General features: G+C 40.7%; 1 protein-coding gene across 1 annotated transcript in view; it reads right to left on the reverse strand.

The window, feature by feature from the left end:
- The window catches only part of TENM1 (teneurin transmembrane protein 1), a gene marked incomplete at its 3' end in the record, with an annotated part of 801,014 nt that overhangs the window by 58,365 nt on the left and 717,315 nt on the right, over positions 1-25,334 (reverse strand). Inside the window, exon 25 of the mRNA XM_082865351.1 lies at positions 17,441-17,595. Coding sequence (XP_082721477.1) covers positions 17,441-17,595 — 155 coding nt within the window. The remainder of the gene's footprint in view (positions 1-17,440; positions 17,596-25,334) is intronic.

Genomic DNA, 25,334 nt, shown 5'->3' on the forward strand with positions numbered 1-25,334 from the left:
AATCAACAGAAAATATTTCCTGAAGATGCCAATTAACATCTTACATCATCCCTTATATTTGTAAAGCAGTTCATACTTTTCCAAGTGCTTTCACATTAAAAAAAGCGATGACACTTAATCAACAATTGGGTCATTTACTGAATTAGCCTTCACAAGGAGGAATAATTAACCAGCTCTAAAATTCTAATGTGTGTTTTCCAAGTGTACTGCTGAATTGGAAATGACAGAGAAACCTCTTTTAGGTCAAGAAGTAGACAAAAACGATTTAATTTTTAAAAAATATATTGCCAGAGGGAGAGACCTTCAAGAGGCAGAGGAGTAAGAGGTAGAGATCACTTTCCTTCCCACAAATACATCAGAAATACATCTACGTGTGGAACAATTCCTACAGAACACCTACTGAAGGCTGGCAGAAGAGCTCAGACCTCCCAAAAGGCAAGAAACTACCCACATACCTGGCTGTGTGGCTGACAGGGTCTTCGTTCTCCAGCCGGGCGCCAGCCCTGTGCCTCTGAGGTGGGAAAGCCGAGTTCAGGACATTGGTCCACCAGAGACCTCCTGGCTCCATGCAATATCAAATGGCAGAAGCCCTCCCACAGATCTCCATCTCAACACCAAGACCCAGCTCCACTCAACGACCAGCAAGCTACAGTGCTGGACACCCTATGCCAAACAACTAGCAAGACAGGAACACAACGCCACCCATTAGCAGAGAGGCTGCCTAAAATCATAGGTCACAGACACCCCAAAACACACCACCAGACGTGGACCTGCCCACCAGCAAGACAAGATCCAGCCTCATCCACCAGAACACAGGCACCAGTTCCCTCCACCAGGAAGCCTACACAACCCACTGAACCAATCTTAGCCACTGGGGGCATATACCCAAAACAATGGGAACTACAAACCTGTAGCCTGTGAAAAGGAGACCCCAAACAAAGTAAGTTAAGTAAAATGGGAAGAAAGAGGAACACACAGCAGATGAAGGAGCAAGGTAAAAACCCACCAGACCAAACAAATGAAGAGGAAATAGGCAGTCTACCTGAAAAAGAATTCAGAATAATGATAGTAAGGTTGATCCGAAATCTTGGAAATAGAATAGACAAAATGCAAGAAACGTTTAACAAGGACCTAGAAGAACTAAAGTTAAAACAAACAACGATGAACAACAAAATAAATGAAATTAAAAATTCTCTAGAAGGAATCAATGGCAGGATAACTGAGGCAGAAGAACAGATAAGTGACCTGGAAGATAAAATAGTGGAAATGACTACTGCAGAGCAGAGTAAAGAAAAAAGAATGAAAAGAATTGAGGACAGTCTCAGAGACCTCTGGGACAACGTTAAACACACCAACATTCAAACTATAGGGGTCCCAGGAGAAAAAGAGAAAAAGAAAGGGACTGAGAAAATATTTGAAGAGATTATAGTTGAAAACTTCCCTAATATGAGAAAGGAAATAGTCAATCAAATCCAGGAAGCACAGAGAGTCCCATACAGGAAAAATCCAAGGAGAAACACGCCAAGACACATATTAATCAAACTATCAAAAATTAAATACAAAGAAAAAATTTTAAAAGCAGCAAGGGAGAAACAACAAATAACATACAAGGGAATCCACACAAGGTTAACAGCTGATCTTTCAGCAGAAACTCTGCAAGCCAGAAGGGAATGGCAGAACATATTTAAAGCGATGAAAGGGAAAAACCTACAACCAAGATTACGCTACCCAGCAAGGATCTCATTCAGATTAGACGGAGAAATTAAAATCTTAACAGACAAGCAAAAGCTAAGAGAATTCAGCACCACCAAACCAGCTCTACAACAAATGCTAAAGGAACTTCTTTAGGCAGGAAACACAAGAGAAGGAAAAGACCTACAATAACAAACCCCAAACAATTAAGAAAATGGCAATAGGAACACAGATATAGATAACTACCTTAAATGTAAATGAATTAAAAGCTCCCACCAAAAGACATAGACTGGCTGAATGGATAAAAAAACAAGACCCGTACATATGCTGTCTACAAGAGACCCACTTCAGACCTAGGGACACATACAGACTGAAAGTGAGGGCATGGAAAAAGATATTCTATGCAAATGGAAATCAAAAGAAAGCTGGAGTAGCAATTCTCATATCGGACAAAACAGACTTTAAAATAAAGACTATTACAAGAGTCAAAGAAGGACACTACATAATGACCAAGGGATCGATCCATGAAGAAGATATAACAATTGTAAATATTTATGCACCCAACAGAGGAGCACCTCAATACGTAAGGCAAATACTAATAGCCATAAAAGGGGAAATCGACAGTAACACGATCATAGTAGGGGACTTTAACACCTCACTTTCACCAATGGACAGACCATCTAAAATGAAAATAAATAAGGAAACACAAGCTTTAAATGATACATTAAACATCTAAAATGAAAATAAATAAGGAAACACAAGCTTTAAATGATACATTAAACAAGATGGACTTAACTGATATTTATAGGACATTCCATTCAAAAACAACAGAATACACTTTCTTCTCAAGTGCTCAGGGAACATTCCCAGGAGAGATCATATTTTGGGTCACAAATCAAGCCTCAGTAAATTTAAGAAAATTGAAATCATATCAAGTATCTTTTCCAACCACAATGCTATGAGACTAGATATCAATTGCAGGAAAAAATCTGTGAAAAATACAAACACATGGAGGCTAAATAATACACTACTTAATAACCAAGAGATCACTGATGAAATCAAAGAGGAAATCAAAAATTACCTAGAAACAAATGACAATGAAAACACAACAACCCACAACATATGGGATGCAGCAAAAACAGTTTTAAGAGGAGAGTTTATAGCAATACAATCCTACCTCAAGAAACAAGAAACACCTCAAATAAACAACCTAACCTTATACCTAAAGCAATTAGAGAAAGAAGAACAAAAAAACACCAAAGTTAGCAGAAGGAAAGAAATCATAAAGATCAGATCAGAAATAAATGAAAAAGAAATGAAGGAAACAATAGCAAAGATCAATAAAACTAAAAGCTGGTTCTTTGAGAAGATAAACAAAATTGATAAACCATTAGCCAGACTCATCAGGAAAAAAGGGAGAAGACTCAAATCAGTAGAGTTGGAAATGAAAAACGAGAGTAACAACTGACACTACAGAAATACAAAGGATCATGAGAGATTACTGCAAGCAACTATATGCCAATAAAATGGACAACCTGGAAGAAATGCACAAATTCTTAGAAATGCACAACCTTCTGAGACTGAACCAGGAAGAAATAGAAAATATGAACAGACCAATCACAAACACTGAAATTGAAACTGTGATTAAAAATCTTCCAACAAACAAAAGCCCAGGACCAGATGGCTTCACAGGCGAATTCTATCAAACATTTAGAGAAGAGCTAACACCTATCCTTCTCAAACTCTTCCAAAATGTATCAGAGGGAGGAACACTCCCAAACTCATTCTATGAGGCCACCATCACCCTGATACCAAAACCAGAAAAAGATATCACAAAGAAAGACAACTACAGGCCAATGTCACTGATGAACATATATGCAAAAATCCTCAACAAAATACTAGCAAACAGAATCCAACAGCACATTAAAAGGATCATAGACTATGATCAAGTGGGGCTTATTCCAGGAATGCAAGGATTCTTCAATATACGCAAATCAATCAATGTGATACACCATATTAACAAACTGAAGGAGACAAAACCATATGATCATCTCAATAGATGCAGAAAAAGCTTTTGACAAAATTCAACAACGATTTATGATAAAAACCCTCCAGAAAGCAGGGCACAGAGGGAACTTACCTCAACATAACAGCCATATATGACAAACCCACAGCCAACATTGTTCTCAGTGGTGAAAAACTGAAACCATTTCCTCTAAGATCAGGAACAAGAAAAGGTTGTCCACTTTCACCACTATTATTCAGCATAGTTTTAGAAGTTTTAGCCACAGCAATCAGAGAAAAAAAAGAAATAAAAGGAATCCAAATTGGAAAAGAAGAAGTAAAGCTGTCACTGTTTGCAGATGACATGATACTATACAGAAAGAATCCTAAAGGTGCTACCAGAAAACTACTAGAGCTAATCAATGAATTTGGTAAAGTAGCAGGATACAAAATTAATGCACAGAAATCTCTTGTATTCCTATACAGTAATGATGAAAAATCTGAAAGAGAATTTAAGGAAACACTCCCCTTTACCACTGCAACACAAAGAATAAAATACCTAGGAATAAACTTACCTAAAAAGACAAAAGATCTGTATGCAGAAAACTATAAGACACTGATGAAAGAAATTAAAGATGATACAAACACATGGAGAGACATACCATGTTCTTGGATTGGAAGATGAACATTGTGAAAATGACTATACTACCCAAATCAATGTACAGATTCAGTGCAATCCCTATCAAACCACCAATGGCATTTTTCACAGAACTAGAACAAAAAATTTCACAATTTGTATGGAAACACAAAAGACACCGAATAACCAATGCAATTTTGAGAAAGAGAAACGGAGCTGGAGGAATCAGGCTCCCTGACTTCAGACTATACTACAAAGCTCCAGTAATCAAGACAGTATGGTACTGGCACAAAACCAGAAAGATAGATCAATGGAACAGGATAGAAAGCCCAGAGATAAACCCACGCACATATGGTCACCTTATTTTTGATAAAGGAGGCAAGACTATACAATGGAGAAAAGACAGCCTCTTCAGTAAGTGGTGCTGGGGAAACTGGACAGCTACATGTAAAAGAATGAAATTAGAACACTCCCTAACACCATACACAAAAATAAACTCAAAATGGATTAAAGACCTGAATGTAAGGCCAGACACTACCAAACTCTTAGAGGAAAACATAGGCAGAACACTCTATGACATATATCACAGCAATATCCTTTTTGACCCACCTCCTAGAGAAATGGAAATAAAAACAAAAATAAACAAATGGGACCTAATGAAACTTAAAAGCTTTTGCACAGCAATGGAAACCATAAACAAGATGAAAAGACAACCTTCAGAATGGGAGAAAATATTTGCCAATGAAGCAACTGACAAAGGATTAATCTCCAAAATTTACAAGCAGCTCATGCAGCTCAATATCAAAAAAACAAACAACCCAATCCAAAAATGGTCAGAAGACCTAAATAGACATTTCTCCAAAGAAGATATACAGATTGCCAACTAACACATGAAAGGATGCTCAACATCACTAACCATTAGAGAAATGCAAATCAAAACTACAGTGAGGTGTCACCTCACACCAGTCAGAATGGCCATCATCAAAAAATCTACAAACAATCAATGCTGGAAAGGGTGTGGAGAAAAGGGAAACCTCTTGCACTGTTGGTAGGAATGTTAATTGATACAGCCACTATGGAGAACAGTATGAAGGTTCCTTAAAAAAGTAAAAATAGAACTGCCATATGACCCAGCAATCCCACTACTGGGCATATACCCTGAGAAAGCCATAATTCAAAAAGAGTCATGTGCCACAATGTTCACTGCAGCTCTATTTACAATAGCCAGGACATGGAAGCGACCTAAGTGTCCATCGACAGATTAATGGATAAAGAAGATGTGGCACATATATAGAATGGAATATTATTCAGCCATAAAAAGGAATGAAATTGAGTTATCTGTAGTGAGGTGGATGGACCTAGAGTCTGTCATACAGAGTGAAGTAAGTCAGAAAGAGAAAAATAAATACTGTATGCTAACGCATATAGATGGAATCTAAAAAAAAAAAAAAAAAGGTTCTGAAGAACCTAGGAGCAGGACAGGAATAAAGACGCAGACATAGAGAATGGACCTGAGGACACTGGGAGGGGGAATGGTAAGCTGGGATGAAGTGAGAGAGTGGCATGGACATATATACACTACCAAATGTAAAATAGATAGCTAGTGGGAAGCAGCCGCATAGCACAGGGAGACCAGCTCTGTGCTTTGTGACCACCTAGAGGGGTGGGATAGGGAGGATGGGAGGGAGACGCAAGAGGGAGGGGATATGGGGATATATGTATATGTATGGCTGATTCACTTTGTTATAAAGCAGAAACTAACACACCATTGTAAAGGAATTATACTCCAATAAAGATGTTAAATAAAATTTAAAAATAAAATAAAATATTGAAAAAAATATATTGCCATATTTCAGAGGAGAACAGAATAAATGATTCAGAAATAGATGTTCTGGGCTTCCCTGGTGGCGCAGTGGTTGAGAGTCCACCTGCTGATGCAGGGGACGCGGGTTCGTGCCGCGGTCGGGGAAGATCCCACATGCCGCAGAGCGGCTGGGCCCGTGAGCCATGGCCGCTGAGCCTGCGCGTCCGGAGCCTGTGCTCCGCAGCGGGAGAGGCCACAACAGTGAGAGGTCCGCATACCGCAAAAAAAAAAGAAAAAAAAAGATGTTCTTTTCCTCAAATCTAGATATGGCAACTAGAAGAATTGTTTATTTAGTGCTATTTTGTAATTTCCAGCCATAAACGCTAATGGATCACTCCTTTACAGGTGAGTAATGTGGAGAGTCACTAGGGACTCCTAAAGTCGACTTTCTTTATGGTTCTTGGTGCTGTTGTCAAATCAGAGTCTGAACAACAGTAACTGCCATCTCATGCTGTGTGACAGTATAATTTGATTGCTATATAGTTGGAGGTTTGTGAAACCTTTCCACATGCCACTCACCTAACTGGTGGGGCGAAGGAAAACAAAAGCCAAGGTTACATGTAATGCCATATGACCTCTCTCTTCACTTTTGATTAACACCAACAATTTACAGTTGCAAGTGCTTTTCAGAAAACAAAGGTCTTTCATATTTGTTTTCTTGTTTAACTATCACAATAGCCTTAGGAAACAATACGGGCTTTTATCCCACTTTCTATTGTTGAGGAAGCTCAGACACAGAGACTTTAAGTAACTTGCCTGAGGTTGCACTGCTAATAAATGGTAGAATCTGGACTCACACCCAGGACTGGCTATGTTCTTTCTACTAGACATGCTACCTTAGTCAAAGGGAAGTGGGTGATTAGGAAATTGTCCAGAGAACTGGTAAAATATGGCTTAGTACTCCTGAAGAAGTGAATAATTGTTCCAAGCTTATAAACGTGTCTGACAGGAAGTTTGCTCATTTTTAGTCAATTGTCATCACTCTCTAATTTAAGTACTTTCACATTTAAGGTTATCGATATTTTGAGCTCTTTGAGAAGAGCGTGGCTAAGTTAGCAGTGCCTTCCTGCCACGGTTGGTGTAGACTAAGCTTCCTCTTTACCTTAGAGAGTAGCACTTCCCCCTCCCCCATTTTTACGTTCATGAGCCTTTGGATCTGCGGGAGGGACTGGCTGTGACTGATGTGGGTTGACAGAGTGCACGTGGCTCAAATGAATAGAGCAGAACATTCCTGACTTAGGATGCTTATATCTGGACTGCTGCAAGAACCGACTGCCGAGCAGCAAGACTGCTGCACTAATGATGCTGTCCAGGCATGAGAATAGGGAAAGAAAGTGAGAAAATCCATTGGAGGTTTGGTCGGTATGAGTTTATCATTATTATTGTAAAAAAAAAAAAACCCACGCATAACATTTTTACCATCTTAACCTCGTTTAAGTGTGCAGTTCACTTGTGTTAAGTATATTCACATTGTTGGGCAACAGATCTCTAGAGCTTTTTCATCTTGCAGTAATGACACTCTATACCCATTAAACATTAATTCCCTCTCTCCATTCCCCTTGGTATCTACCTTGCTACTTTCTGTCTCTATGATTTTGACTACTTTAGATACTGCATATGAGTGGACTCATATAGTATACGTCTTTTTGTGACTGGTCTATCTCATTTTGCATTTCCTCAAGTTTCATCCATGTTGTAGGATGTGACAAGGTTTCCTTCTTTTTAAAGGTTATATAATATTCCATTGGCTGTATGTACCAGATTTTCTTTCTCGTGATATGTTTTAATACCATCCAATTCATTATTTGGTGGTCACTATAGAAGTGGTTGATTCAGGGACTTCCCTGGTAGTCCAGTGATTAAGACTCTGCACTTCCACTGCAGGGCACATGGGTTCGATCCCTGGTTGGGGAGCTAAGATCCCACGTGCCGCAAGGCAAGGCCAGGCCAAAAAAAAAAAAAAAGTGGTTGATTTAGTTGTTTAAACTAACCAGCCAAATAGGATGAAGTAAATGGTTGGCACAAGGGCTGTCAAATAACTTTTTTGGTTTCATTTTACTACTCCCTGGGCCTCATTAATCTGCTCTTTGAGCCATTCTCCACTCCCTAAACTTCTCTTATCCTTTCTGTCACCTCTCTTTTACTCCCACCTAGCTGTCCCTGCTGCCCACTGGCATTGCTGGCTCCTGATAGAGGTGTTTACAGATATTTCAGATTAACTTGCTTACATCTTCCCTGTTTGCCATTTACTGGCAAGTCACTCCTTCCTTCCACCGCACATCCCTTGGTCTGAATTATCTGGAGTGTGGCCACAGACAGTTTCTTTGCTTTGACAGTGAGATAGGTTCCATAGTCACTGAGGCCTTGGGAGGGGGTGGTGGAGGGGGTGGAGGTGGTGAGATTTTCATCTCTGATGCCAAGAACTTTTAAAGTAAACTTTCTTTTTTTTTTTTTTCTCCCTGGGAAACCCCTTTATTCAAGCAAACTTATTATAATTCATATTTTCTTGATTCCCTACAGAGCTTCACAAAATTCAGAAGTCTGTCCCTGCAGGGAATTTCACTTGTAATGGCCTTCATTCCAAAGATATAATTCTGTTCTCTTTCAGTGTGCACATGGGAGAGTGATGGAAGTGCACGAAGAAAGGCAAGTAACCCCTGAAGAACTTGAGTTTCAGTAGCTTCCATATCACTCAGGGTGATGGAGGACGTTCTGTAGAAATGAAAAGATTGGCAGGGGAGAGAAGAAGAGACGATGAGGCACATTAGGCAAGAGTTTAAAAAGGGGAAAAGAAGGTGCCTTTTCTGTACTAAAATGACTGTTTCTTTTCTTTGTTCTCCCTGGATTGCTGTAACTTTTCATGCATGAATGTTATTATATATAGTTTTTCAAAACAACAGGAAATGCTGAATCCACTTGTATAAAATTGAATTGACATGTAGATTTCAAAGAGGAGGCTTATATTTCTCCTTCTATCCAGTTGTGGTTAGGGTATCTGAGACTTGCAAAAAGTTTAAAGAACAATAGAAAATAGCTTTTCTTCAGGCACACAGAGACCTGAAATCTTTCAGGGAAGGCAAAGGTCCTCGGCTTGGGGCAGGTGGTATAATGCAGATGGATGAGAGAGAGGAAAGTTTTGTTTCCTTTGTTAAACAGAATGACCACAAAGAACATTGAGTCAAAGTTACTAAAGTCCAAGATGGGTAAAAGGACTGTAAAATAGCACCAAACTTCTTTAAACTGAGTTCAAGTTTCCTGGACAGAAAGAATTACCTCTTAGAATTGCAAACGAGTTTTTAGAACCAAGTTTTACAATTACTGAGAAATACTGGGCAGTAGAAGATGTGTTGGACGATTAGAGGTGGTTAAACATAGGTCTGACCTCAAGAAGAATCCGAAGATGTGCCCCACAAACTGTAAGGAGGGAACCTGATGTTGATTTAGGAAAGGTCTTGGAATGGGTTATTAAACAGTTGTTTCTTAGTTCTTAGATGAGGAAATGGTGTTTATAGATACTATGGCTGGAAACAAATTATGTCAAGGGATTCTTATTTTCTTTTAAACAGAGTTACCAACTTGGTAAGGTTTCTCATGATACCTTTGTGGATGAGTTAGGGGAAATATAGGTGAGTGTAGTGGCTTTCAAGCTTGTTTTGACTGTGACCCTCAGTAAGAATTATATTTTAGACCATTATTCAGGATATACAATTGAAATAAAAGTTTCATGAAACAATACTTATTTACCCTTACCACACGATACACTGATTTTTTTGTTGTTGTTCTATTTCATTTTTCTTGAAAACTAGTCATAGGCCATCGTGTTGCTTTCCTGATCCACTATGAATCACAACCCATAGGTGATAGTTCAAACAGATGGATTCACAGTGTAAGAGATGACTACACTAGTGGTGCTACAATTTCATCTTAGCCTATCTATCCATCAATTTTATCATGGATGAAGACATAGAAGGCATTCTTCAAGTCCATAGGTGACACAAGGCTGGGAAGGGTAGTGAAGATATTGGATAATAGCAGAATACAAAGATAGGGACTGAATGTAATGAGATGGAATTGAATACAGACTAACATAAGATCCGGTACTATGATGTATGTGTAGTAAGGGTAAGTCAGTATTGTTTCATGAAACTTTTATTTCAACTATATATCCTGAATAATGGTGTAAAATATAATTCTTACTGAGGGTCACAGTCAAAACAATCGAAAAACCAACAGTGCAAGTACAAGATGAGGAGATGGGGATGAGAGACATGTGAATTTTTAGTCCTCTGTAATCACATCGTACATCAAAAGTGTCCAAAAATCCAACTCAACTTTAACTGTGGTTTCTTAACCTGTGCTCTTTATTTCCCTAGCATTTTGCCCAAGTGCTTTGGGGGTTGCCATGCAAACTACCACTGGGTGGGAGTGAGCTTGAATAGAGAAGGTTCTAGGATACTACTTCTTGTTTGAATTTGCTGTTTGTATCAGCTTTATAAATGGGGACTTCTTCTGTTTGAAGTAAATGTTCTTTGGCAAAAGTCCTTCTGAAAACCACCAGGCAAAATGACCCGAAACAGAGAATACAGAAAGAGGGTTCTGAGTTAGTCAGAGCACATCTGGATTATTTTACTCATTTCTGGAAGCCTCACTTTCAAAGAGATATTGATAAATGGGAACATGTTCAGAGAAGAATGAGGAGAATGGTGAAGGAACTCAAAACCGTGGCAAGTGAGGTACAGTTAAATGAATCAGGGATGTGACTTAGGAGGCCTGAGAGAGTTGTTCACATATATTGAAAAGGCTGTCATGTGGAGAAGGCAGTTTGGTATAATAGTTTGGTGAAAAGAATGTGAACTTTGGCATCAGGTCAACCAGGTTCAAATTTCAACTCTGCCACTTATTGGTTGTGTGACCTTGACCAAGTTTCTCAACTCCTCTGAACCTTGTTTTTCATGTTTATTAAAAATAGGGGAATATAATACTTCCCTTGAAGGACTGTCATGAGGATTAAATAAGATAATATATATGAAAGTACTCAGTATAGTGCTTGGTTCACAAATATATTTATTTCATAGAAGACAGATTAATTCATACCACGAGGCCTAAAGAGTTGCAGTAAAGACGAGATGGTGAAAGTTAAAGGAAGATTAAAAAGTTAGAGGGATCCCAGAAGAGTTTTCCATCAGTCAGAGACATTCAAGGATGGAATGCGCTGCTGGGGAAAGGTAGTGAGTTCCCTATCCCAAGAGGCATTTGAGGAGACGCTGGACTATTACTAAATGGTGAGAATATTCTGTAGGGAATGACTGGGGAGAGGAGGAGAATTCCCAGTAGACTAGCTCAATAGATTGAATGCATGGGGTCAAGCTTGGCTCCTCCAAAGAACCAGATACTGTTCTTCTTTCATAACCATGAATGATGCCTCCTTCCACTTGTTAGGCCCATCGGACAGATGAGTGCTTTGGGGAAGCACTTTGTAGTATAAAGATGGTCCAACAAACATATATGGAGGACTGGTTATGTACTGGATACTCCAAGTGTGCACATTATGGACAGTGGGTGAACAGGATTATCTGCATACAAGAGGTCCATGGTGCTCGTGTATCTGCTATTGGGCTGATTTTGGGGAGAGCACTGGGCTGTCCCCAAGGAGTAAATCAGCTCTCAAATTTGGTAGCACACCAAGAGACTTGGTCTAACTCCCAATTCCATTCTAGTCAGGCACAAGATGGAAGTGAGTTACCAGAGCAAGATGATTCAAAAGCAGCAACGGAAATAAAGAGCCCAATCTCTTCATAATCGACTCGTCTCCTGAAGTGAAAGGCCTGGTTGTTTATAGCAGTGCTGACAATGGGAAGTTATGCTTCAGAGTTTATACCGAGAGTTGTTTCACATTTCAGTAAATCAAAAAAAGATATTGATTTTGAACAAATGGCTGATTTTATTGTCAAAGCAAATTTCATTTCTTGAGATGATTAGATTTTACTAAACTCTTTCCTAAGTGCCACTAAACACACATTCTGTGAATAAACAGCATATTCCTCAACCAAATGACATTTGTCACCCACTAAATACAATTATATTTGGTCATCTCCAGTTGTCATTGAAAATGCAGAAGTGGGAAAATTGCACACTGGGAGTCAGAAAGTTTTTGCTCAACTCTTGGCTGTATGACTTAATAATTCTATGGTCATAGCACAATACATAATCCTTCTGACTACCAGTTTTCTTCTCTTTAGATGGGGAGGGTGGCTTCTTCTCTCAAGGGTGGTTGGGTCGTGGAGATAAAATGGAACAGTGTGAGTAAGATGCTTAGCATAGTTCCTGGCACATAGTAAGCTCTCAATAAGTAGTAGCAGTTATTATTAGAATTAACAGAAGGAGAATATTCATAATCTGTTGAGGATTAGGGCACGCTTTTGAGGATTGATTCTTCCCAGGGGCTCAGGTTTGCCTCAGAAAAGAACAGAAAACAAAGGCATCACATCCCAGCTTCCAAAGGTATTATACTATGCTAGCATGAATGGGCCTTCCCATGTTGGGGACTTTTTGTGTGTGGGGGGGGGGGGATTTTAGTTTCCCGACCAGGGATCGAACCCAGGCCCCCCAGGCAGTGGAAGCGCTGAATCCTAACCACTGGACAGGCAGAGAATGCCCAGGACCTTTTGGTTTTGAAATGTAGGGAGAGTAACAAGGAACTTTAGCAATTGGGTTATATTTCTGTAGAGAAACCTTCATGATGTTGTAAGGGCCCTTGAGAAAACAGTTGATCCATCTTCCTGATTCCAGAGAGGCCTGCATTCCAAGCATTCATAGATTACTGCTATCCAACATTTGCTTTAAAAGTTTCAGAAGGTGGGGATTCTATAAGATCTTTGGATAATGTATGATACTGCCACATTGTCTTAGAATCAGTAAGCTCTTCATAAGGTCTGATTCAAATCTTCATGCTGCAGCACAGGCCTCTATTTTTTCTCTTGCCTCTGCCTGTCAGCAGAATCTGTGTGCTCTCATTTAGACATTTGTCTCTACCCTCACCCATCAATATATTTTGATTTACTGAAATATAAAACTGAGCACTGTAAGCTCAGCTAGATCACTGTAAGTACTACTATAAACAACTGGGGTTTTCCTCTTGGAAGGTGTTATGAAGCTCCCTATTCAGCTTTCTTCCTTCCAGCTCAAGACAGCCCATGTTCTTAAGCAGAGTCATGGGAAACCTAAGTCCCCAATCTGCCACCATTGTCTAAACAGACAGTGGAAACTCTGTCCGTAGAGGCTGAGCACCTGGGAAGCTGTGCCATGCGCTGGCTTCCTCCCGGTAGACACTTTGACCCAGAGCATTTCCTTTGGTGTCTTCCAGCTTTTGTCCACCTGTGCCGCACCTGGGTGCTGATTTGCTTCAATGCCAGATCCTCCCCCTTCCCAGCCAAACATCTCAAAAGAGTGATCTATTTTCACTTTCTTCACTTCCTCACCTCCCACTCTACCACTGCAGTCCAACTCCAATTAAATTGCACTGTACCAAAGGCACTCTTATCAGAGTCACGAATGCTGTCCAACCAAATTGCTTCTTAAAACAACAACAGGGCTTCCCTGGTGGCGCAGTGGTTAAGAATCCGCCTGCCAGGGCTTCCCTGGTGGCGCAGTGGTTGAAAGTCCGCCTGCCGACGCAGGACAGCGGGTTCGTGCCCTGGTCCGGGAAGATCCCACATGCCGCGGAGCGGCTGGGCCCGTGAGCCATGGCCGCTGAGCCTGCGCGTCCGGAGCCTGTGCTCCACAACGGGAGAGGCCACAACAGTGAGAGGCCCGCGTACCGCAAAAACAACAACAACAACAACAAAAACACACCTTATTTTACGTGACCTCTAAGCAGCATTTGATATTAACCGTTCCCTTTTGAAAAGCTTGCTTCCCTTGCGTTTTTGGACCACATGCATTCCTGGTTTTCTTCCTACTTGTCGGGTCTCTTCATCTCACTCTCCTTTTTGTGGGTTCCTATTCCTCATTCTTCTCTTGAATATTGTTATCGTTGGAGTTTGGTCTGAAGCCTTCTCTTTTTTTCTGCTTATGTACCCTCCCTGGAAGATCTCACCCACTTCCCTATTTGCCATTACCATGGGATAAAACTGATAATCCCAAATCTCATCTCCATTTTAGGCCTTGATATCCAATTGCCTGCCAGATGTATTTACCTGAACATGCAACGGTACCTCAAACTCAGTTTGCCCCCAGATAAACCCCTCACCCAACCCTCACCCAAACCTGCTTCTCCTCTTCTTGTATTTCTTATCTCAGCGAATGGTACCACTCTACACATACATCCTTAATTCCAAAATTGTCAGTCAGCAAGTTCTTTGATTGTAGCTCCAATATTTCACTAATCTGTCTCGCTTTCTTAATCCACACTGCTGATACTTTAGGCTTGGCCATTATCATTGCGTGCCTATGTAACCCGCATGAAGCTGGGCAGCTTCACGGTCAGGGTCATCACGGAGTTGTATCTCAAAGAAATATCACCTGAACAGCCAAAAAAAAAAAACTGGAAAGCAATTTAATTTGCACTGAAGTTTCTTGAAAGGGGACTAATCATTTATTTATTGATGTTTTGTCCCTGTCACACCTACATTGCTTTGACTGCCTCTTAAGTGGTCTCCCTGCCTCTAATACTGTTTCCCTCCACTTGATTCTCTATACTACAGCTAGAATGCTCCTTTACAAATGGATTTCCATGTTTAAGACTATTTTAAAAATGCATTTTCTTGCTTAATGCTCTCATTGGCTCCCCACCGTCCGCTGGATAAAACTGGAACTCCATCACGCTTATAAGGTCCTTCACCACATTGCCCGCACTTAACTCCTTCATATTCTTTGTACCATATAGTGTCTTTTTCATATTGGTATATGTGTTAACGATGCCTGCTGAGCACTTACTATGCATGTCCAAAGAAGGTACAGTGGGAAACTCGTTGGATACATAGTTTGGCAACAGAGAGCGAATTATATATTAAACATTGTGATGTTAAATTCCAGGAAGGGAATGAGACCACAGAGAGGATTAGAAGCATTAGGGAAGGGTCCCGTGGAAGAGGTGAGGTGTAAGGAGGGTAGGGAAGGGGATTTGGACCAGCAGAAGAAGTTCCAGTCTGAAGGATCGGGGCCATGAGAAGCAGGCTCCTAATAAAAGTGGAAGGTCATACTCTGGACACTGAAGTAGACATCAGTCCAGACTCATTGTCCTGTGCCGGCCTAAGAGGAAAAATGCCAGATACTCTTTAGGGTGCTTGAAGCACACAACACGAAGAGATGGCCAGCAGCGGAGATAGAAGCCAAATAATTTGGACATGAAGCCTGATTTCTCTCCCAGGCTGTCCTGCTGGTTTCGAACATGTACCCTGACCCACCCCACTTAACTCTCCATCTCCTCCCCACCTCCCCCCCCCAAAATGACTGTTTTTCTCAAGCTGATGTTGTTTAAGGAAAAGGGAAGGGGGATACTGTCAGGGAAACTGAGGCTTGGAATGAAATGTCATAGAGAAACTGTGACTCTGTCTCCTGTTCAGTGGGCTGCACTCTGCATGCCAACCTGAAAGGGATGAGGTAGCTTTTACGGCGGCAGTTATGGCTTACGAGGTGTCGTGTGAAAAAGGACCCTTCTCACGGTGATGAAGATCCTATGTTTGCTCTATTCAGACAAAGAATTCTCTTTTCAGCATAACTTTCCACACCGAAACACATAAATTGTTTAGAGCTGACTGACTGCAATACTAAGTGTTCTATTTTAAAACTATTCCCATAAGTGAATCATATACGCGCATCTTCTCTCTTTCGTCCCCCTCCTCCACATAAACACATTCACGCCCTTCCTCGCCGCCATAAATAATGCTCCTTTTGCTTGTCTCCCGCAGGACTTTGCATCGTGGAAAGTTAGGCTGCTCTAGGACTTGATAGCCTGATCCACTCTTATCTCTCTTAAAGAGGGTTCATTCATTTTGTCAGTTTTCCAGGCCTTCCAATTCCGATCTTATTTTTGTAGTTGACTCTATTTGACTATTTTCTGAGGTTCTGGGGTGAGGCAGGGGCATCCTAACCGTGGAGAATATTGCTGGTTGCCTACTGAAGAGTAATCCTTCATTCCTTGCTAACAGAACCCTGATTTGGGTTCTAGAATTAGGTAGCAGTCTGCTCAGGGAGGTTGACCCAGTTCCAGAGGGTCTGAATCCATTTTGGAGATCCCATTTCCCCTTTGCCAGTGACTCACTTCTGGCCAATGTGACACAAGAAGGAAATCTGCCGGCATCTTTGCCTACTTCTGGTCATCTCACTATGTGAATTAATGAAACCTTATTGTTCAAATCACTTTTAGTTAAGTGTCTTACTACTTGCAGTCAAAACCATCCTCTCTGATACACTAACCAATTCTAAAACTCTCAACTTCTACTGTGATTCATTTGAAAAGATAAATCATCTACTTCATCAGAGTCATAGATTCATGGAATGTTAGTTTGAAAGTCCGTTTGACGACTGTCTAGTCTGTTTCCCTCACTGAACATACCAACTGCTTGTGTCTGCAAACTAAGAAAGTCATCCACAAGGTGCTGGGACTGTGCTCTATGCTCTGTAATCTCTACATGTCTAATCCTGATTTTGCATAATTCTGGTAAAATCAGAATTTTGAACTCAGACGGGAACTACACTGAATTTTCCCTTTTATTCTCATTGGCAAAAGGCTCTCCTAAATACATGTAAAATAGATCTCAGAGGGAATGTTGCTTTTACTTCAAAAAAAAAACCCCACAAAAAACCGCCCTAGAAATAGCTATTTACATAGACATGAATAATAAGTCATGCTCATATATTCATTAAAAAAGATTTCCAGACTTTAGTAGTCAGTACTTTTCCAAATGTGAGTTATTGTATTATTCAAAAATAATAAAATTACATATCTTGGACCATAGTCAATAAGTGAAATTGGCCTTACCCTCTAATTGATTCAAATTTGAGAGACTTTAATGTTCACGCCAACATTCCACCCAGTGGTACTCCCATCCTAGTTTACTCTTTTCTCTCAACTGAGTTTTTCTGAGGAGGAAAAAAGTAACTTACATAAAGAGAAACTTCTGCTATCGGGTGTTATAATGGATACACCAGGCTTCCTTTCTACCTAATTTCTGTATGAGAAAATTGTTATCCATTTCCATGATGCCAAATGGTGATAGCGCTTGAAAACCATTGGTGCCTACCTGAGTGATGTCCATTCCCGAGTCACAGCTCAGTGGCTGTGTGGAAGTCAGACCGTTTGAGCCGATTACAGTTGTGATCACAGCATTCTCATCAATTCTCCGAATCATAGTCCCATCCACAAAGTAAATGAATCCATGCCTATCAACTGTGATGCCTGTTGGGGAAGAGCAATTGAGCATTAGTAGTCTAGAGGGCCACATTTGCGCCAAGATCAGTATTTTCAAAGAAGCCATAGAAATGAAAAGGCATTTTAAAGACATATGGATTCAATTTTGCTCAGCACAGACAGAACAGTAACGGGAGAGGTTTGTTTGGACACACATTCACTCCTCTGTGTATTGAGAAGAAACGACAAAATGTAATATGTGGAGAGAAAGCCAGTCTAATAATTTTGTTGTCCAGTTTTACATTTCCACCCCCTGGATACTTGCTTACTCCCACAAACAGAAAAAAAAAAAAAAAAAATCCTCTAAGACAAATGGGAAGAGACAGGGGAGGCAGTGTATGTTACATTTCTTTTAGAGTGCAGATGCATAGGCCGCTGCTTGTTTTCATAGTTGCATTAGAAATAACTGACTTGGAAAGCATTAAAATTATTTTCATCAATTCACTCTCAGTTAACAGAGTCTGTAATAATTCTGATAAACTGGACTGAGTTTTTTCTCTGTATTATCTGTTAAGAGGGCAGCTGGAGAGCAAAATTATGGTGTCACAAAAGGAATGGTTAAGCTTCTAGAAAAAATACAAGTCAATAAAATTCTCACAGTAGTTTTACACACTGTGCTAATTACAGTCTTGTTTCTTGGAAAATATATAAACGCAGCTAGAAGGCTGGGGTTCTAATACTGAATGCACCACTTACAACTGATGTGTGACTTTGAGTCATTCAGCCTCCTCTTTGGTAAAATATGGAAAAGATTATCTGCCTGTGATATTGTAATTTATAATAAAGAATTTTGGTCTCCGTTCCCTTTTCTAACACAGAGCTCCTAAAACTCTTGGGATTGCCTGTGGTGAGAGAGATAAAGGTGACTTCTGTTATGTTAATGAGGTGACTTTGGCTGCACTTTGGCCAAAGAATAGGCTGGTTGCCAGGAGAACCAACCTGGTGATTAGAGGATTGGAACTTTCAGTCCCACCTCCTGACCTGGGCTGGAGATTGAGTTCAAAGGCCAATGGCCAATGATTTAATCAATTATGATTATGAGGCCTCCACTGAAAACCCAGAAGGACAGGCTTTGGAGAGCTTCCATGTTGGTGAACACAGGGCGATTTGGGGAGAATGGTGCACCTGGAGAGGGCCTGGAAGCTTCCTCTCCTTTTCCCCGTACCTTGCCCCATGCATCTCTTCCATCTGGCTCTTCCTGAGTTACATCCTTTTTATAATAAACCAGTTATCTAGTGAGTAAACTGTTTCTCTGAGTTAGCTGAGCCGCTCTACCAAAATAATGGAACCCAAGAAGGGAGTTGTTGGAACCTCCTATCTACAGCAGTTCTGTCCGAAACACAGGTGACAACCTGGACTTGTGATTGGCATGTGAAGTGGTGTTGGGGGAAGGCAGTCTTGCAGGACTCACCCCTTAACCTGTGGGATCTGATACTATTTACGGGTAGATCGCGTCAGAATTAAGTGAAATCGTAGGACACTCAACTGGTGTAGAATTGCTTGGTGGTGTTGTTGGTGGTTCTCCCCATGCTGGAAATTGGTCTCAGAATACCTTTTATTGCTTTACTTGGCTAAAGTGACCAACTGTCCTGGCTTGCATGGGACTGAGGCAGGGTTCAGTTTTAAACCGGCCACAGTCCTGGACAAACTAGGATGAGTTGGTTATTCTATGCCTAGGTTGTAGTAAGTATCTGATGAAATAATGCATTTAAAAAGTGTCAGACAGGGCTTCCCTGGTGGCGCAGTGGTTGAGAGTCCGCCTGCCGATGCAGGGGACATGGGTTCGTGCCCCGGTCCGGGAGGATCCCACGTGCCGCGGAGCGGCTGGGCCCATGAGCCGTGGCCGCTGAGCCTGCGCGTCTGGAGCCTGTGCTCCGCAGCGGGAGAGGCCACAGCAGTGAGAGGCCCGCGTACCGCAAAAAAAACAAAACAAACAAAAAAAAAGTGTCAGACACTGATAAAGAACATATGGTTCAACTCCTGCTTCCCTTGCTACTTTGAAAATAACCACATGGCATTACTTTAAAATTAGTTTACAATTTAGTCTTTTCCTAGTTCTCCTTTATTCAGACCTTGTGAAACTCACAATGTATGTTAAAGTTAGGAAGATCTGTGATAACCAGCATGTCCTCTTAGTGCTCATGCGTGCACCCACACACACACACACACGCACAATAATTTTCCTGGCAAAGAGTGAACTCATCTAAAGACAGTTTATAAACCCAACTTAATAAACTGCCTTTAGATGAGTTAGTTCATTGGCAGGAGGTTAATATTAAGGCTCGACTTTATGATGTACTTTGATTAATCCTGATGTTCCTCATGAAGTATTAATCCTTAACATCTATGAAAGTTACAGATTCATTTTTTAAAAATAAATTTATTTATTTTATTTATTTTTGGCTGCATCGGGTCTTTGTTGTGGTGCGTGGGCTTCTCATTGCGGTGGCTTCTCTTGTTGCAGAGCACAGGTTCTAGGTGCGCCAGCTTCAGTAGTTGCAGCACGCAGGCTCAGTAGTTGTGGCTCGCCAGCTCTAGAGCACAGGCTCAGTAGTTGTGGCGCACGGGCTTAGTTGCTCCGCGGCATGTGGGATCTTCTGGGACCAGGGCTCGAACCCTTGTCCCCTGCATTGGCAGGCGGATTCTCAACCACTGTACCACCAGGGAAGCCCCAGATTCATCTTAACTTTCCCTGAATGCCTCTAAAGTCATCTATGTTTTGGTGAGTTCTCCAAGGAAACCAGCGTGTCCAAACAAGGGCAATTCCATGTCAATAAGTCCCTTTATTATTTTGGGTGGCATAAAGACCTTAAAGAAGGTTTTTAAAAAGACTTTCAAGACCACGGCAGGTCAAAGGATGATGGCATAGGAACATTTCTTTCATCTCCAGAATATCTGGACTGAAGATGAATCAAGGGGTATTTCTGCTTTCTATTTTTCTTTGTGTTTTGGCGAAATCAATTTCTTAAATGCCTAGAATTTGGTCTGGTGTGTGGCAGGCCTATGATTTGGGGTCACCTTCTATGACCTCTGTATTCAATATCACTGAATGTGAACTTGGAAATCTGGCTGTCATAAGAGGATGACCTGAAAGATCAAGACTCAAATCTGGAGAGAGAAAGGCCAAGAGCAGACAGGCTTGAAGTGTATAAAATCATGAATTATTTACCAAACGCATACTGAATGGCACTGTGCCAAGTTCTGTGCGCGCTAAAGGACGAAGAATTCAGGTACATGGAAAGCAAGACTAAGAGGATACTGTGAAGGTGCTGTTCTAACTGGGAGATGATAAACTTAGAGAATCAAATCTCTGAAAATTGAAACAGATTCCCAAAAGGTATAGACAAATGTATTCCTCCAGAAACTAGCAGTACAGAAACATACATCTTTATGCTGACATCAGGGAGGACCATTCTGTTCCTTGACTACTACACTCCTCACCCCCGCCAGAGGGTGGAGTTTGGCCTGAGCTGGGGAGGATAATCTTGGACTTTCATGGTTTTCCCACTTTTAATTTTCGTGAACTTCTAAACACTGAACTGCTCTCTCTCTGTTCCTGTCAGCTGAACTCCACAGATGAGGCTTATTAAATCCTCGCTGTTGGCCTTCGGGGCTCATTTGGCTGACAGTTTGTAGGATATTCTCCTTTCATATATTTGTGTAGCAATTTCTTTTATCGCGGTCCAAATTCCAAAATACTCCAATTTTTGAGATTCTTTAATTAAATTTAATTGGGTTATACTGATGTTCGGAGTTGAAAAAGAAATAGTAGAAAGGGCTTTGAGGGACTGTGTGATAGGTGCTTTATTTATGCATCTAGGCATATTTTCTATGTACATATTTTCATTTCCTCTCATTTTCCTACCCCAACCAATGAACCAACCAAACAACCAACACACAGACAAATTCCCCAAACAACTAGTTTTACAAACTCTTTGCTGGTGAGGTTTAAAGGGTATTTAATTTTCACTGAGGTTAAAAACCAAACTGGAAATCACGGGTAAGAAAAAGAGAATTATTTCTGCTATTACTTGGCTGGGGAGCGGGAGGGGGCGTGGTCATCTCCCATAATGAGTATCGGTATAGCCCGGGGATGTTGATGACGCAGTATGATCTATTACTGTTTGTTAGACTGAGTGGGAGGAGGCAGCACATGCCCAGTCTATTTTAAATTTTAGTCTTCAGAGATGGGGACGTGAGTGATTTCAGAGCACATAAAGCCATCTGGGGCTAGCAAGATCTTACACATTCAATACGACGTTCATATTTTGATATAGTTGTACCCAGATTTCCAAAATTTGTTACCCAATGCTGTGGGCATAATTTGTTCCAAGGGTCACGTCCCTTGATGTGCTTACTTGACAGGGTTTTCATTAGCACTTAAAACACAATGGAAGGCACAGTCTTTGAATGAGAAAGGAATTAAACTGCATTGAAAAGACTCACTTCCAGGGTTTAAAATTTTAACCAGTATTCATTTTTAGAGCAAGCAAAAAATATATAGCTCTGTGCGATTACCACAAGGTTAGGCAGTGATGCGGGGTGGGTGGGATAGGGGTGGGACGAACAACCAAGGAATACACTTCCCTCAGATGCCCAGACAGCATGTTTAGCTTGGAGCACATTTTTACATTTGTGAGAAAATAAATAAATCCTTGTAAATTAGTGCATATAATGAAAGCACTGACAGACCATAACCTGGAAGTGTGAATGGTGCTGTCTCCATTCATCAGCATTAAGCCCTAACAAGCTCTTTCTATGGAGGAAACTGCTCATAAATAAAGTGCATCTTGTAAAAAAAAAAATTATTCGCAGTGTCTTATGCAAAGTAGGGGACATTATATAATATCTGAACTGCAGGCTCTTTTCTCTGTGAAGCATAGCTCTGTATGAAACAGCTGCAAATTAACGGGCGAAAGTATTCGACTTCTACCCTTGTCTTATTATCCTCTAATGAATAAATACTACAATTCTTAAGAAGACAATTGCCTAAAGCTGGGGCAGCCTGGATAGTTACTAATAAATTTATCACCTGTTGGGGAAGAGGATGCTGCTGATCGATACTGAAGCAGCAGGGGCAACCTGATGTGGTATCACTGAGAGTCCAGATGTGGAGGTTAACAGCCTGGAAATAGTAGCTAAAATCCCAAATTAGATAACAGAGAAGATCAGAGTTTTTGGCTGTGCAGAATGCCAATTTCAAATGTTGGCAGAAGGCATCTCTGTATTTAATTTATAAAAATTACAGCTGTTGAGGCCACCTACATTTTTATTATTTCTGTATTAAAAATGAACCTTCTTTCAGAATATAAGCTTTGGAAAGTAGTCATAAAATTCTCTCCATCTACATACAGCCCTAGCAACCACAAAACTGAAATACTGCTTTTTTTTTTTTTCCTGCCACAATCTGCTCTTTAATTTTATGAGACAGAGGTAAATGGTTAAAATAAACTTTCAGGGAATGTCTTAAGTGCAATATGGCATCAGCTCAATCTCCAATACTGAGTGTGCTGAATTGTGTAGCTGACATTAGCCAGTTGATCATAAAGTGCCCTTTAGGTCAAAGAGTTTAAATTTTTTGCTTTGTTTCTGTGCATTTCAATTCTCTGAAAATTGGTATCATATGTGTGGTCTATATGGAAATTCTCCACTAGGCAGAAAAGTCCATTCCCCAACTGATCTAACTACTGTCCACTTATAACTACCTACCAAAAATCAGAAAGGGCCAAGTGACTTCTGTACAATAAGCCTGTTATCTTGCTAGGTAGACACCAAATGGAGCTTCTAGAATTTGGAGGGATTACAAATATCTGTGTGTTACTAGGGTTGGAAGGAAGCAGAGCTTAATGACCAGCTGAGATGATTTCACTGTGTGGTTAACAATGAGAACAGGAGTTCTCAAATATGACACTCTAATAAACCTACCGTAACATTACAGGACAAGTGAATAGTGTGAGTTATTTAATCAGATGACCTCTTTAATTAAAAAACAGTTACACTATATTCTAACAGTAAAGGTCAATTTCCAAAGAATTTAAATACAAATTAAAAATGATAAGCATTCAGACTAATATGTCCTTCCTTTCAAGACTCAGAAGGCACTCAGAGACATCACGAGGAATGAGAGATTCGTGGGCTAGTTAAACCAAGAATTGTGATTGAGAGAAAGGCAGGTAAGGCCACTTGTCTTCACTTTCGCTCCTTCTGATTCTCTCAAAGCTTTAGCCCCCCAGGCAAGGAACAGTGAATGAAGAGCTTTCCCACCTCCACCAGCACTATTTTCCTAAAAGTTTACTGGGAAAGTTGTTTTTGTCCTCACTTATTAATTTATTCAGGATTTATTTTGAACCTATTATATGTCAGGCACTGTGCTAGGCACTGGGACTACTGCAGACTATAAAACAGATATGGCACTGCTCTTGAGAAGCTCAGAAACCAGTGGGGGAGACGGAGAAATAACCAGGCAATTACAGTGCCTTGAGATAAACACTAGTTTGGGGCAAGTCCACGGTACCATGGGAGCAGCCTTGGGGGATGGGCTGGGGAAATGAAGGTCACTAGTGTTTTCTCAGATTATAAATCACACGTAAGCAGAAATCTGAAGGACTATGTTGAATTTCTGATGAGCCCAGTGTGAAACCCAGGTAAGCACCACAAAAAACCCATTAAGGCTGACTATTATCACTAAATAATAACCATTTTCATTTGCTGAGAATACTAAGATATTCCAGGCACTGTGCTGGACTCTTTTTTTTTTTTTTTTTTTTTTTGCGGTACTCGGGCCTCTCACTGTTGTGGCCTCTCCCGTTGCGGAGCACAGGCTCAGCGGCCATGGCTCACGGGCCCGGCCGCTCCGCGGCATGTGGTATCTTCCCGGACCGGGGCACGAACCCATGTCCCCTGCATCGGCAGGCGGACTCTCAACCACTGCGCCACCAGGGAAGCCCTGTGGACTCTTTACATACATTTTCTCTTTTTAATCCTCACAGTAGCCCTGTGAAGTAGGTATTATTAGTGTCATTTTTTAGAAGAGGAAATAGAGGTTCAGAGGTCAAATGACTAACTCCAGGTTGCCAATGCTAGATTTAGCTCATGTTCGTCTGACTTTCAATGTCCATTCTTTTGCTCCCTATCCCATGTAGCCTAAGTGGGGCTATCAATCACTTTACCACAGGAGTGGTGTACAGAATGGTTTCTGAGGGTCCAGAAACTCCATGAAATTATCTGCAAAATGTTTCGTGTATGTGTATCGTCATGAGGAGATGGTCCATTGCTTTTGTTAGATGGTCAAAGTGATCCATGATCCCTCCCCTGAAATTGTAAGAATTCTTATATTCCTGTAGAGCTCCTGGACCTTTTCAGAATTATTCTTCAAAGATATTCTGCAGCTTCATTCCTACAGAGCTGGTGAGTTTTAGGAAAGCACCCAGAGTTTCCATGTGATAGGGACTTTGGTAACTTGACTATTATTTATGATCTACTAAATAAAAAGGAGACCCCAGAAACAAGGGTCACAAACTCATATGTCATCAGGGGACAGGCAGGTAGCATTAGTCTGTGAGTTAGGTCAGGTGTTACATTATACAAGTTCTAGGGGAAACGAAGGTTAACTAAAAAATGCATGTCCCACCTAAATGCACTAAATCTTTTTTTTTTTTTTAATAAAGACAGAGTGGGACAAATGAATTATATTTTGAACCAGATTTATTCCCTGAGTTGCCAATTTA

This window comes from Leucopleurus acutus (assembly GCF_964270905.1).
Source record: "Leucopleurus acutus genome assembly, chromosome: X".
Lineage (NCBI taxonomy): Eukaryota > Metazoa > Chordata > Mammalia > Artiodactyla > Delphinidae > Leucopleurus > Leucopleurus acutus.